General features: G+C 34.8%; 1 protein-coding gene and 1 non-coding gene across 2 annotated transcripts; one reads left to right on the top strand and one right to left on the bottom strand.

Annotated features, from left to right (window-relative positions):
* The first annotated feature begins 3,103 nt into the window (after positions 1-3,103).
* LOC128232144 (glucoside xylosyltransferase 2-like) lies at positions 3,104-14,027 on the top strand. Its single transcript, XM_052945538.1, has 9 exons — positions 3,104-3,407; positions 4,057-4,176; positions 4,567-4,651; positions 4,810-4,972; positions 5,272-5,412; positions 5,725-5,917; positions 6,333-6,482; positions 6,863-7,035; positions 7,413-14,027. Exons 2-9 carry the CDS (start codon positions 4,062-4,064, stop codon positions 7,563-7,565), a joined length of 1,173 nt encoding a protein of 390 aa, XP_052801498.1. The 5' UTR covers positions 3,104-3,407; positions 4,057-4,061; the 3' UTR covers positions 7,566-14,027.
* A 758-nt stretch (positions 14,028-14,785) lies between these two features.
* On the bottom strand, positions 14,786-14,857 carry Trnae-cuc (transfer RNA glutamic acid (anticodon CUC)). Its single transcript has one exon. It is a non-coding gene; the product is annotated as a tRNA-Glu (tRNA).
* Between the last annotated feature and the right edge of the window lie 64 nt (positions 14,858-14,921).

The following is a 14,921-nucleotide window of genomic DNA, read 5'->3' as shown; positions in this document are numbered from 1 at the left end:
TTATTAGAGCCTTTGCATAGCAATCATTTATTCTAAAAAAATGCCTTTATAATAAACAACCATGTTTTTAAGGTATGAACCGAACAGAAGCCGTGCGTGTTTAATAAAACTGGCTAATCCGTGTATCATTTCCTTAACGAGGGACATGCGCTAATCTCTGACACGCGTTGTATAATGCATTTACACCTATCATGGTATGACATTATTGTGTATTGTCATAAACCTGTTATGAAGAGTTCTTTGACAAAATATAACAAGTATAATAATAATAAATAAACTACTGAAATATTCGGAACGCTACTTTACAAATGAAATATAACTTACAAGATACAAGCATCTTTATTTAAAGTCGTCATGATCGTTAAAATAGAATTGTCATTACATAGCCGGCAATATGTATTATTTCAAACTCGTCACATAGTTTGACTTTAAATTGGACGTTCCAAATCTGCCTAAAAGTTTTCAAAAGAGATCTTTTGGCACTAAGAAAACTGAATACGGGGCATTCAACTCGCAATGGTTCCAAAGTCACTCGGGGCTTCACTATGAAGAGGTAAACTGTGCTAATTAGTTATCTAACATACATTGTGAGACTGTGCAAATATGAATATTTAAAGGTAAATAAATACTGCCAACTGATGTTTATAATAATTCATGATTGCACAATAATTAACATGTCGCTTTTGCTAACAATGTTATTTTAACCGAAAAAAGGTTTAGATAAAAACACGAAAATAAAACCTGAACTCACTGGAAATCGAGTCCTTCAATGCTTAAAACTGAAATAAAATCTCGACGGGAGGGGACACCCCTCCTCAGCACACCCCTTCCGAGGCCCCAATGTCAATTTCCTTCCTACGCGCCTGTTTAAAACAACCAAATGGACATGCCTGTTGTGTCTCTGCGAATGCTGTAGAATTTTGTTTTAAGAATGGCTGTGTAATACTAATGTCAAACTCGTTGTAAGTGAAATGAGGGAACATTTAGTCAGCTGTCTAGAAAATATAAAAAAAAAATCCGTTTCATAAAGGAAATGAAAAGTCGCGATCCCTAAGACTTTCAAAATAAAAACATTCTATTTATGTGAAATGCCAGAATTCGTCGATAGTTATTTGCCAAAACAGAACATGCAGCCATTGCAGGAACTGGTCGTGGCAGTGCATCTCCTGTAACAAAATCAATAGTTAAACAAAACAAAAATGTTAGAATTCCTGAAGTACTGAGTTAACTTACAAATTTGATTTACATGTATTCATGCATTTCTATTTGTATTACTATTATCAAAAGTATACTTATAACTGAATTAAATAAGGAAAAAAACACACAATGTGTTTGTTATTCATTACATTAATTTTAGTACATGAGCATATATATAATGTTTTTTATCTTTGCCTTAATTTATTATTTGGTTTATGGATATAAAATATGAAATAAATGGTGAAATAATTATCATCAAATATCTAATGTTTTAATCAACTGTAATCTTTTGTAATCCTATTACCCTCCGCTGTCATGCACACCTCGATAACGCTCGATAGTTACAATAACATTTTGAAAACAGAGACCGGAGGAGACCGGGACCGGATGAGACCGGGACCGGGAAATAGTATCGCCCCGTTATTAAACATATAAAATCATGGACACTATTTTCAATACTATCGGCACTGTGTAGATTAATATTTTGTAGCACATTATTAAAGTCAGTCAGCTTGCCAAATAACCCCCGGCGAAGCATTACAAATTCTATCATAACTCATAAAATTGAAGGTAACTTTATATAAGTACGCGAAACACACACACGTGTGCAGGTTACAGACAAAATAAGTGTGTAGTTCTAAAACAGGCTGGTTACATGTCTTGCAGAGTCAAAATTTACAATATTTTACACGATTATATTTGTCATTATTTATTTGTGACCTTATATATCATGTATGCTGAAATTATAATATTGATTGAAAATGCACACTGTACTGCTGTAAAAAGTATTATATCAATAATATGTTATTGTTTCTTATTTTTGCTATTTATATTTCGTGTAATTACTGCATGTTATCTGTAATAACAAGATAAATGAAATATAAAACACTTAAAACTGGTTGTTTGTATTAATTTGCACTTCGCAAAAACAATTCTAACTTTATAACTCGAACAATTAAACAAACCAGGTAGAGGTCTACTACAGAACAATAATTCATATAAATATGCCTACAAAACAAGCAATCTTTATCCGATAACCATAGGCAATAAGCATTAAATACCGGGTTGTGTGATACCGGGATTTATCATCTGTTAATATTTCGGTATCACCTAACGTAGTCTCAATCATTCAGCCGCTCTGATCGTATTGAACGGTATTGACCCGGATCAAATGCAGGCGTCTAGATGATCGAGACTACACCTAACGTGGCCATTCGGAGCTCCTCGGCCATTTTATCGAAAACAACCTCGGATGTATTTGGACGGTTTACATACTCAAAAAGTGGTACGTTTAAGTCCGCCGCAAGTAGATCGCGTAGTAATTTTATTTAGCAGTTAAACTTTGTGACTTAACTCTTGGGATTCTTAATTATGTTTGCAATAATACAATTCAATGGCAATCAATTTAAACTTAGATCAATAAATACAACTCTAAAACACTACAATTAATTAATGATATAATTCAAAATTTTACGAACTACTTCAACTGATGTACCGGCATACATCCGAGGTTGTTTTTGAAAAAAATGGCCGAGGAGTTCCGAATGCTAACGTGGCATTCGGAATTCCTCGGTCATTTCCATCGAAAAGAACCTCGGATGTATGCCGGTACATAATTAAAAGCAGTTCGTAAAATTGTAAATTATTGTATTAATACACTGCAGTGTTTTTAACGTCTAAATTGATTGTCATTAAAGAGTATTATTGCACAAATATTATGATTCCCAAGAGTAAGATCATTAAGTTTAACAGCTATTAAATTGAAATTACTATGCGATTTACTTGCAGCGTAGTAAAATGTAAATATTTCTGACATTGTGAACCGTTGATTTACATCCGAGGTTGTTTTCGAAGAAAAATGGCCGAGGAGTTCCGAATGCTATCCCGGTATCGACAAGCTGGTGTCGGGAAGGGATACCGGGTACCGGGCGATACCGGGTACCGGATATCGGGTTTTAGCGATGTTTTGTTGACATAAGCCGATTTGCACCAGTTTTTCAAGGCAAACTATTTCATGAACATTAATGCATGTTTTTATGACAATAATGAAAGGCCACTGGTTACAAACTTCTTAGACTATCATGTGCATGTAGGGATGGTGAGCTGCAACTAAAATTCACAGTGGCTGGTTCCTGAGTATTATTTTGGCTGCCGCTGCTGTCCCTGTACCGGGTCGCCCCCCTGTACCCCAATCGCAACTCCCTTGACATGTAAGATTGTGTTATGTATTGCTTAGTTTATCACTTGCTTATGGATTAGATTATTATGCACCAGTCAATTGTAACCACGCCCCCCCCCCCCATGTCCGGGGGTATACCGGGGATATATAGCCGGGGGAATGGGCCGTGTTTTTACCTTTCAGGTGGCCTCGCAGTGCCGGGTGATTGCTGTGGTTTTGTCTGCGCTTTAAATATAGCGGGGAATGGGCCTTAACTAGGGTCCCTGGGGTGTGGGGACATTTCGCGGGGGATTTAAACGGGGTTGGCTGGACCGAAAGTCAAAGTACCCGCTAATCCCCGGACCTGGGGGGGCCGTGGTTATAATTGACTCAGGTGCATTAGATTGTTCAACTAATAATTTAAGGAAGTTTGTTTTTGAAAGTGCATCTATAAAGTGGATAATTGTGTTCTTGGTTCAGCATTTGCAACATTTTTTTATGTACCTTCAAAAACTACATTTAAGTTTCATTCGATGAAGACATAAGGGGAGAGAAATGGCCTTAGATGTAGTAAAAAAAATGGTGGTAAACATGTATACTTGTTTTCTGTGTATCTCCAATTTTAAGTGAAGAGTTTTGAAAATACTTCAAAAAACATACAATTGACATGTAAACATGAATGTTTTTCTATCCTGTCTCAGTATTGATGCGCTGTGTTGTACGGTCCTGGAGGATGTTGTTCAAGCTGGGACTGACTGTTATTGTCCTTGTGGCAGTTTACATGTACTATGCCATAGACCAGCCTGAATCCTCGAACACTGGTATGGTTTATTTAGACGTTTAAAAGAATTTCTTATTTTGGTTGTAGGGTCAGAAGTCCTCTAATACTGAACTGTAATGTTGACCTCATGCAGTGGGTTTAATTGAGACACTGAATGATATTTCATAATTATCTGTGTAATTTTTTTTATTTTAGTTGCCACTTATAACAATCTGTAATAAGTGGAAATTACGGTATAGTCACAGATATGATCCGTGTTAAGTACTATTTGTGATTGATAAACACAATACTTTGTGCTCAGTTAGAAACTGTGAAATATACAGCATTATAAAAATAAGCAGCTATTATATATACTAGTAATACTGATAAAATATGTACTGTGATAATGAAAGTTTTATTGTTCTTTAAAATGTTGCTCACTGCTTTGTAGAAGAAGAAAGCAACCCACATCTGCCACAGGAGTCCAAGGATGTCCAAACCCATGAACGGGCTGAAAACAAACCTGAAATTGATAAGTATGTGTTGTTGTTAATGCATGTTATATTGTGTTTAGCAATCAGTTTGTTTTTCAAATATACATTTTATTTTAGTTATCAGTCAATGAAGAATTTAATTTCATTCATCTATGCTGTTTACAGCCATGATTCTAATGTTTGTCTATATCTTTGTACAGAGCCTCAGACTGGGCAGGACATATCCACATAGCAGTCGTGGTGTGTGGTGACAGAGCGGAGGAAACCCTTGTCATGTTCAAGTCAACTGTGCTGTTCACTGTTACACCCCTCATGTTCCACATTTTTACAGAGCCACACCTGCGTAAACACTTTCAGGAACAGGTCTGTAGAAATTGACTGTAAAAGGAAATTATGTGAGATGTTTTGAGATAAATTTATAATTAATTTTCTTTAAAAAATTCAAATAGAATGAATGGCATGTTTTTGAGACGACTTCATACCTGTGTTTCTTTTCAATAATACAATTCAATTAGGGAGATTTTACACCCAATGTTGTTTTACATACAATAACAGACCCTCTCAGACTCTTTAAATATCAATTTTACATTACCATAAGGTATGTGCATGAAATTACCAAATCAGAATATAATAGAACATTGATTAAAAGTGATGTATTTTAGCTCGCTTTCTGGCCAGAGAAATACCGTCAGAAGATTGACTATCAACTGTACAACATAACATTTCCGGAGCAAGAGGGTGTCAAGGCAGAGGACTGGCGCAAACTGTTCAAACCATGTGCATGCCAAAGGCTCTTCATTCCTGTCAGTGAATTTAGATATTCAAATATGGTCATATTTTGATAAGATTTGTTTTTTAAAATTCTTCTGAACTATCTTTTAAAAAATATTATGTTTATTTCAATGAAGAATATCTGATTATTATTAACATAATGTTAATTAAAGCACATTGAAGAGTTAATTCTGGTATTTCTAGGTTGTATATTAAGTTGTTTGACTGCTCACATAAGAAAAGTTTTAATGCACAACTAAAATTCATGCTGTTTTAAAGTGCATTCACATTATTTCTTTGCTCTGCTTTCCTTTTAACTTAACCTATCTCCCTGTATTGTTTAGGACATGCTACGTGACATTGACTCAGTGTTGTACGTGGACACGGACATCCTGTTTCTCTCCCCTCTGGAGCAGATCTGGAGCCTGTTCTCACGTTTCAACTCCACCCAACTGGCTGCAGTCTCCATCGAACATGAGGACAAAGCCATCGGCTGGTACAACAGATTTGCTAGGCACCCCTTCTATGGGGAAGTGGGTAGGTGTGAGAACTTCTTGCAGGATATGCACAAAGACATATTTACAACAGCTTACAACACAATCAAACCCTTCAAGGTTTACAGGTGTCTTCACTCAACACACAAACGTTATTGTAATTACATGGACGGAAAAGAGGTTGATTCAATTATTTTAATTATCATTCAAATGTGATAGAAAAAAGTTCATGAGGTCTGGCATAATATTAATGCTTGCATATTACATTCATAACAAACTGTTGTACCATCTCCTACAGGCAAGAACAGTTGAGTGATGCTGATGAACTTTTTCGAGCTGCATGCCTCCTCCCTTGCTTCAATGTTGTTAAGTAATGCTCTACAAAACTGTATCATTACTAGATTCATGTGAAACTTCATTATCACTATGTAACAGTAAATGTCTTGGTTTGCCAAAAGGAGTAAACAGTGGAGTGATGCTGATGAACCTTACCCGGCTGCGTGCCTCCACTTGGCTCCAGTCTGTACAGAACTACTACAAGGAGTACCGCCTCAAGATCACCTGGGGAGATCAGGACCTCATCAACATATACTTCCACTACCATCCAGGTATTTGAAGTCATTTTATTTTCCTGTCATACTGGTCAGTTAGGTCAGTTAGTTGACCAGATTGAAGCACAATATTAATTAAGACAATGTTTTGGCCTGATATACTAGTAATTAAACCCACTTGGTTGCTTATTCTGGATAATGTATTTTTCAATTGCTTTATTTTAGTTTTTGGGTTATAAAGTTATAGATTTTGGTTTATAAAGTTATAAACTTTAATAAATACCTTCCTGTTAAGGAATTCATAATTTTAACTGCTAACATTAAATGAGTGCAGTCAGAAAGCAAAAAGAACAAAATAAATAAATAATAAACTGTATCAAATCCATAAGAACATAAACTGTATCAAATTTATTTATAAACTGTATTTGGTATTGCAGATCAGCTGTATGTGTTTTCCTGTGAACTGAACTACCGGCCCGACCACTGTATGTACATGAGTGTGTGCAAGCCAGCGGAGAAGCTGGGAGCAGTGATATTGCATGGGTGCAGGAGGGTCTGGTTTGAAGACAAACAACCAGCCTTTAAAGCTGTGTATAAAACATTCAAAGAGGTATGGCTATAATATAATTGAACTCATCATCAAATAAAACTTCATCAAATTCTTACTTTATAAGACATTTTGTCAGAGAAGCAATGTCTTCAACGGTTCACTTACATTACATAACAACATCTTTTGAATCTGTTTGACTGGTGAAGGGTTGTTAAAATTTAAATGCATCAATGTGATAAACCCAGCATTACCAACTAGTAAAAAGTGCTAAAAGTTGCTAGTCATAATGTCAAGTTTTGGTAAATAAAGACCCATTAGGGAATTGGTAATTTGATTTACTATGAATATGTACATTAGGTTTTGTAGTTTTGCCAAATGAAGACTTTTCAGGGAATTGGTAATTTGATCATGATAAGTTTTATTCTTCCTTTTTTCAGCACTATTTAGGAGGAAGTTTACGCTACGAGTTGTTAGAGTCATTAAAGCGAAATCTTCAGTCGGCTCCCCAGTCAAGCTGTGGTAAAGTGCCAAACCTTTTCACACGCAGCATAGAGAATTATCTTGACTCCAGGGAACAAGAAAAGACATGATAATGTGGATAAAATCAATTACCTAACAACATTTCCAAGCCAAATTTTCACTGTGATATTTTACAATATTATGATTCTCAAACATTCGCCACATCTATAGAAATATCATACTTACTACTGCTGGTATCATCAAATATCACTATGTTGTGAACATTTCATTTACATTTCATACATTTTGATAAAATATCTGATGACAATCATGTTAGCAAGAAAACAAATTTGCATTTAATGCATTGCTCCATTTTTGCATAATTTGTGTTACATGTCCACTAATTTATTTTACATGTATGCACAACAACTTTTTAAGAGATGTTTATCAGTTATTAATATTTTATTATATTTTTTTGAAGATGATGATGAAAATCCTAAAAACAATTCTTTATTGATCATGTTTTATTATCAACAAATATTAATTAGGTATTGCATATATCAAGAAGCAGTCATTAATATTATGATTTTTAAAATTCATAGATATTTTGCTTTTTTACGCGTAACAAATGCTCTAAATGAAAACAGTCTGTTCATTGAAATTGAATACTTGGATTGTTAAATTTTTATTTTTTTATTTTTAGCTCTACTGGCCAAAGGCCAGAAGAGCTTATGCGATGGTAATGTATACGTAGTATGTGCATCCGTGCGTTCATGCGTCCGTGCGTCTGTAAACAATTGGTTGTGAACATGATACAGTCTTCATTTTTGATTGTATCTCGATGAAACTTGTACAGTATCTGGATATCCATTAGAGCTCGGTTCCTTTCAAAAACCAGATCCGCCCATGCATGCCTAGATTATGGCCCTTGATAGTATAAAAAAATGCTATTTTGTAAACACTAGCTTGTGAACACGATACAGTCTTCAGTTTTGATTGTATCTCGATGAAACTTGTACAGTATTTAGATATCCATAAGAGCTCGGTTCCTTTCGAAAACCAGCCAGATCTGCCCATGCATGCCTGGATTATGGGTCTTGAAAGTATAAAAAATGCTATTTTAAGCTTAGTCTTTTTTTAGCCAAGTCTTCATGAGCGAAGTCTATTTTTAGCCAAGTTTACATGTAAATTCACAATTGCTTGTGAAGGTTTGTTCAAATTATGCCACTGGGGTCATTACTGCCCCCCCACGGAGATTGTCCCGAAAGGGACCAGTGCGGCAAATGCAAACGACCTCGGCGACATTGGCGGAGGCCCAGGGAAGAGTTCTCTTTTCTTTGTAAGGGACGGACCCCCCCACCCCTTAAATTGGGAAATGTTAAAAACCTTTTTGTCTGAAACCACTATGCAAATCCTTGCTATTTTGAACAAGGCTTTATTTAGTGGTCCACAACCATGGTTGTTCAAATTATGCCATTGGGTCAAAACTGGCTCTGCCCTGGGTGTCACAATTTTCATAGAGACTTATTTAAGAAATATTTTCAAAATCTTCTTGTTTCAAACCGTGAACATCATATGATGCAATTGAAAACATTTGAAATAATGCCCCTTGGGCAAAAGTTGGCCCCACCCCTTTTGACTTACTTATTAATTTTTAAGGCTACAGTAATGAAATTTTGACCATGTGAACAGTTTTGCAAACAAGCATTAATGTTGTCCTCGGATGTCCTTGACTTTGACCTTTGACCGACTTTATTTTTAAAGCTACAGAAATGAAATTTTGATGACGAGTACAGTTTTGAAAGCAAATATTTTTTACTCTCAGATTACCTTTACTTGGCACATATCAAAATAGTTCATGCAACTAATCTGCTTACAACACTTCCTGTCCTCAGATGTTGAATGTGCAGCGTTTTCAGCTAACCCAAACACTAAAAGTGAACTATATATTTGTTGCCTTTTACTCAAACGTACATGCTCTGGATTGAAAATGACCACAAGAGCCATGCCAGTAGAGCATAGGCCCTTTTGGGCCTCTTGTTATAATATTGTTTGTTGTTGGGTCTTAGTTCCATGGTAATTTTTATCCACTATGCTTGAATTACCAGCATTGTTAAAGGTCCACTAGCTGTGGGTGAGTGTTTAAGCTTATTTATACACACACTCTGGCAAGGCACATTCAGCTAGTGCTTCGATAATTTTGTAGTCATTTTAGGTTGTTTGAAGCATAGAGCACAGACAGAATGTAACCCTGGCTCGAGTTACCCTGGTTCTGTAATGTACACTAGTGTATAGCTGTAGCTTAGAAGTAATCAAATAAATAAACTGAAAGTATAGAAAGACACATCAAGGTGTGAAGTTAAACATGAAGTTAATTTTATAAATATAATTATAAAAAATGAAAATTAGAAAACAGTATATCAGGCTAATAAAAAGCATTCAAGAGACCTAATGCAACAAGTAATCAAATACATTGAGCAAAAACAGAGAGTGGGTCTTTAAAGGGCTTCAGACGCAATAGGTAAACATTCTTAACTTACACCTTGACATGCAATGTTTTTTATACCATTAGTAATGTTGAATGGCATGCCTGTTCAAGGTCTGTTTTATCATGTCTTGTTTAATGTATTATGCAGATAACATAATGTTATTATTATTTTTATTCAAACGTATGCAAAACAATTCATATAGCTAAACATGGAGAACAACTGTAATATATATCAAATATATTGGCAAAAAAAGATTATTTATAGAGACACACTGGCTTTCTCAAATTGTATTAAATATCTGATAGTTATGATAGAAAAGCCCTCATTTGTAAATGTACATTAAGTTTATTTTTCATAATAGCTATTTCACTTTCAATATTGATTTGTTAATATAGGTATTTTTTAAAAATTGCAGAATTAATTAGGAATTATTTCTCTGTATTTTGAACAGAAAATGCAGTATTTTAGGAGTATCACTGTAAAATTAATACAACAACATTTACTCCTTATAATTTTTTTTTAAATTTAATTCAATTTCAATACTTTTTGAGTGGAGAAAGTGCTTCAAGTTATTCTACAGGTCTTGTATGACAAATCACTCCCAGAACATGTGGTTTATTGTTTCCTCATAACTGGAATACATGTTGCATCAACTAGAATTGGATAATTTGCATTTAAATAGATATTTATTTGTGGGTTAAACTCTGTTGATTAGGCTCGTAACTGAAAGGCTCGTATACATGTGTTGATTGTTGCTATATAAGGCAATGTATATATTTTAGGGATGCAAACGAATGGCAAAATTGATATTCGAATATTCGGTAATTCTTTCGAACGAATATTCGAATATTCGATTACCAAAATACATCTTTTAAAAGTTGTAGTAAACTTTTATAATATTCTCTAAAGTAATAGTCGGGGCATTTTAGCTTTTCCTTGTCGTAATAACTACGCGTGGCGGACCCTGAATAACACCAAATGAGCCTCTGAAATTCTTCATTTCAGAAAGACAAAAAGTCATACTTTATCAACAGAGAAAAATTAACAAAAACTTTTTATTAATATTCCTCTGCCTTCATATTTGTAAACAACGTGAACCTAGATGGATTTTTGGTCAAATGGCGTTATGTGCCAATGGAGAGTCTCCGTAGGACGAGCAGCCTCGTTCTGGGATTGACCTATAATATATAAACTACGTAAAAACTAAACCAACTTGGGAACTAGTCTATTTTAGATTTTCTTAATTGGTAGAAGCGTTTTCTGTCACTCCCCGTGTTTTTACATTAAGCTAGTTATTGTAAAAACACGGGGACTATTTATAGTACCCGACGATATGTCCCTAAATGATACATGCCGCGTGTTTAGTGTATTGTCATCACATTCACACCTCTGGCATTATGGGCCAATCGTTGTTTGAACAAGACAAAGGAATCTTAAATACAACAACATAGTTGTAGGCAAAATATTTATTATTATTATTATTCAACAAAAAAAAACATCGAATATTCGAATACCGATTTTGACATTCGAATACCAAACGTTTGATCGAATATTCGAATATTCGAATATTCGTTTGCATCCCTAATATATTTAATTCTAATTGAGTGTTTCATTTATAGAGTTTTTCCATATTTTATTTTAAAAGTATTAATTTAAATATGTTTGTTATACAAAAAATGTGTAATCTTTTTTTTCTAACATCGAGTTACATTCAGCCAGAATTGTAATATCTGATATTTTTAGTTCATTTTTCATGTATTGTGGTATATTATTGATAAGTTGTAGATACTTCAAATAGTCACCATTTGTGATTTCATATAGGAATTGCAAGTGATTGAATGAATTTCTTATTTCTAAAGTCGAAGATATGTTCGAGATAAAGTATTCCTTTTTCGTGCCATTCATTGTTTATAATATACTGTTTCATAATTATGTCTGACATATTGTTTTTGCCCTGTCCGTCAGTCAGTCAGTCTGTCGGTATTTACGTCACACTGTGTTTCCGCTCAATAACTATAGGACGCTTAGACCCAGGAACTTCATACTTGGTATGCTAGTTGTTCATGACCAGTAGATGACCCCTATTGATTTTGAGATCAGTAGGTCAAAGGTCAAGGTCACCATGACCTTGAGGTGAAGAAACGGTTTCCGCTCAATAATTAAAGATTCTTTGGGTCCAGGAACTTCATACTTGGTATGCTAGTTGTTCATAACTAGTAGATGACCCCTATTTATTTTGAGATCAGTAGGTCAAAGGTCAGGGTCACCATGACCTTGAGGTGAAGAAACGGTTTCCGCTCAATAACTAAAGAACGCTTGCACCAAGGAACTTCATACTTGGTTTGCCAAATGGTCATGACTAGTTGATGGCCCCTATTGATTTTGAGATCAGTAGGTCAAAGATCAAGGTTGCAATGCTGTGAGGTAAAAAAGGTTTCTGCTGTATAACTAAAGAAAGCTTGCACCCAGGAACTTAATACTTGGTATGCCAGTTGGTCATGACTAGTTCATGGCCCCTATTGATTTTTGGATCAGTAGGTCAAAGATCAAGGTCGCAATGCTGTGAAGTAAAAAAGGTTTCCCCTCAATAACTAAAGAACGCTTGCACCCAGGAATTTCATACCTGGTATGCCAGTTAATCATGACTAGTAGATGACCCCTATTGATTTTCAGGTCAGTAGGTCAAAGGTTAATGTGACCTTGAGGTAAAATAATGGTTTCCGCTGATTTACTTAACAACACTTTGGCCCAGGAACTTTATACTTGGTTTGCTAGTTGGTCTTGATTATTAGATGACCCTTATTGATTTTGAGGTCAGTAGGTCAAGGTCAAAGTGACCTTCAGGTAAAAAACAATTTGTTGGTCACCAGTCTGTACGTCACACTTCTTTCTGCTCAATAACTAATGAAAGCTTGGAGTCCCAGGAACTTCATACTTGGACCCAAGAACTTCATACTTTGTATGCAGGTTGGTCATGACCAGTAGATGACCCCTATGTTTGTTCGTCTCCAGTCCAAAAGTACAAATTTTATGTCCATCATTGATTATTTCTCACCTATGACCACCCTATGGGGGAGACAAGCGCTTTTTCAAAAAAGCAATCTCTGGTTTCATTTTGATTTGGAGTTGTTCCAGAGTATGACTTTTCTTATGTGTGTGTGGGCTTGTTTCTTTTTAAACATGTTCCAAGATGTAGGGATGTTTCGAAAAAAGCTGTTTTGAGCACAAAAAAGTTTGATATCCTTTTCATACAGTTTACATTGAAATATAATATTTCCAGCCTTCTTGTTAAGTATATTATTGAAAAATATTTTCCATTTTCCATGATTTCTATCATCAATTAATCCAGCTTGTTTTAATAGCTTTTATATATATATTCTTCAATTCGGAAGACCTAGTCATCCATTTTCACTGGGAGAGGTATAACTAATCTCTTTTGATATTGTCAGGTTTATTATCCCTTATAAAAGGCAAAATTAGATTTTGTGAATTCTTTTATCAGTTGATCATGAGCATTTGACAACACATTGAAAGGAAAAATTAGTTTAGGAAGGGCAATATTTTGACTACATAAACTTTTCCAAGCAAGGTTGCCATTGTTTAAAAAATTGTTAATTCCTGTACTTTTGGTATAATACTATTTGTCGAAAAAGAATCACTATTATTTGACATAAGATGATTCCAAGTGCTTTTGCAGATGAAGAGGTCGAGATAAAATGGCTTCCTTTACTATTTTTTTTTTCCATTTAAACTACGTCTATTGTTTTTGAGTAAATTATTTTTAATCCAGACATTATTCCAACATCTTGAATAGAATGAAAAAGTTTTTTATATGACCTATCATTTCCATTATTGAAAAATGTAGCATCGTCTGCAAATAATGCTTGTTTTTTTTTAGCGTTTTGTATTATAATATTTTTGTTGTGTGAATTTTATCACTTTTTGAGATATTTTTAATTTTGTACCTGTTTGTGAATAATTAAAGCTTTACAACTGTATTGATCTTTATGGGATAATGCCATCATTTGCTACAATGGTGGTTTTACCATTGTTATTGGAAATGCTTTAAAATCATTAAATAACAATAAATAAAGCACAATTGGACTGGCTTTAATTATGGATATCGTATCGTCAAATCTTCTCCCAATATTCCCTCGAAATTGGACCTTCATCCAAGAACAAAACAATTTTATTTTGGTTATGGCTTCCATTGAACATATGGACGGACCACTCTTGCAGCAGATTACGTTCAGTTATTTTAAGATATTTCAAGCTTGCTTGAGATAGCCAAATTGTTGCTGACACTAAAAAACTTAACAAGGTTGGTGAATTAATTCGAAAAGTTGGTAACACCATTTATTTTATGGCCATACATAATGCAAGTGACTTGAATAATGTGGAGCCAGGAACAGTCTTATCTCTAACACCAATACTGTTTGGTTTATTGGCATTAAAGGTGGTGGGTGTAGTTGCCTTTTTGTCCCACTGTAACTGGAAAACAGCATCCTTCTTGGCTTTGGTCTTGGTTACCATGGTAACCTGCATAATGCTAGCTGTCAACCCTTGCTAGAACTGAACTTCAGACAACCCCCAACACAAATGTACCAAGAAATGCTCTGCATAAAAAACACAAACATTGATAGGGAAATTAAACATTCAAGCCTAGCCAAAGACCTGCAAATTTATATGATCTAACAAAAATTTCTGTTCAACTAACTTGTCACTCTACTTGAATTCGAGCATGTTTTTTTTTTTGCTATTACCGCTAATGTATGAACGCGTGAGGAAATGAAATAATACATTCAGGTTTATATTTCGAGTATATTGCGCTATACCTAGGATAAAAAAAATAATAAAAAGTCTTCCCAAGCGGGGAATCGAACCCCGGCCGCCGCGGTGAGAGCGCGGAATCCTAACCACTAGACCACTTGGGAACTCATAAATTCAAGATCCGTTTACAGGTATAACCTTTCACTACTGTAGCCAATGACAAACCAC

This window comes from Mya arenaria, chromosome 4, assembly GCF_026914265.1.
Source record: "Mya arenaria isolate MELC-2E11 chromosome 4, ASM2691426v1".
NCBI lineage: Eukaryota > Metazoa > Mollusca > Bivalvia > Myida > Myidae > Mya > Mya arenaria.
The sequence above is the reverse complement of the archived record's forward strand: the minus strand, read 5'-3'. Positions and strand labels throughout refer to the sequence as shown.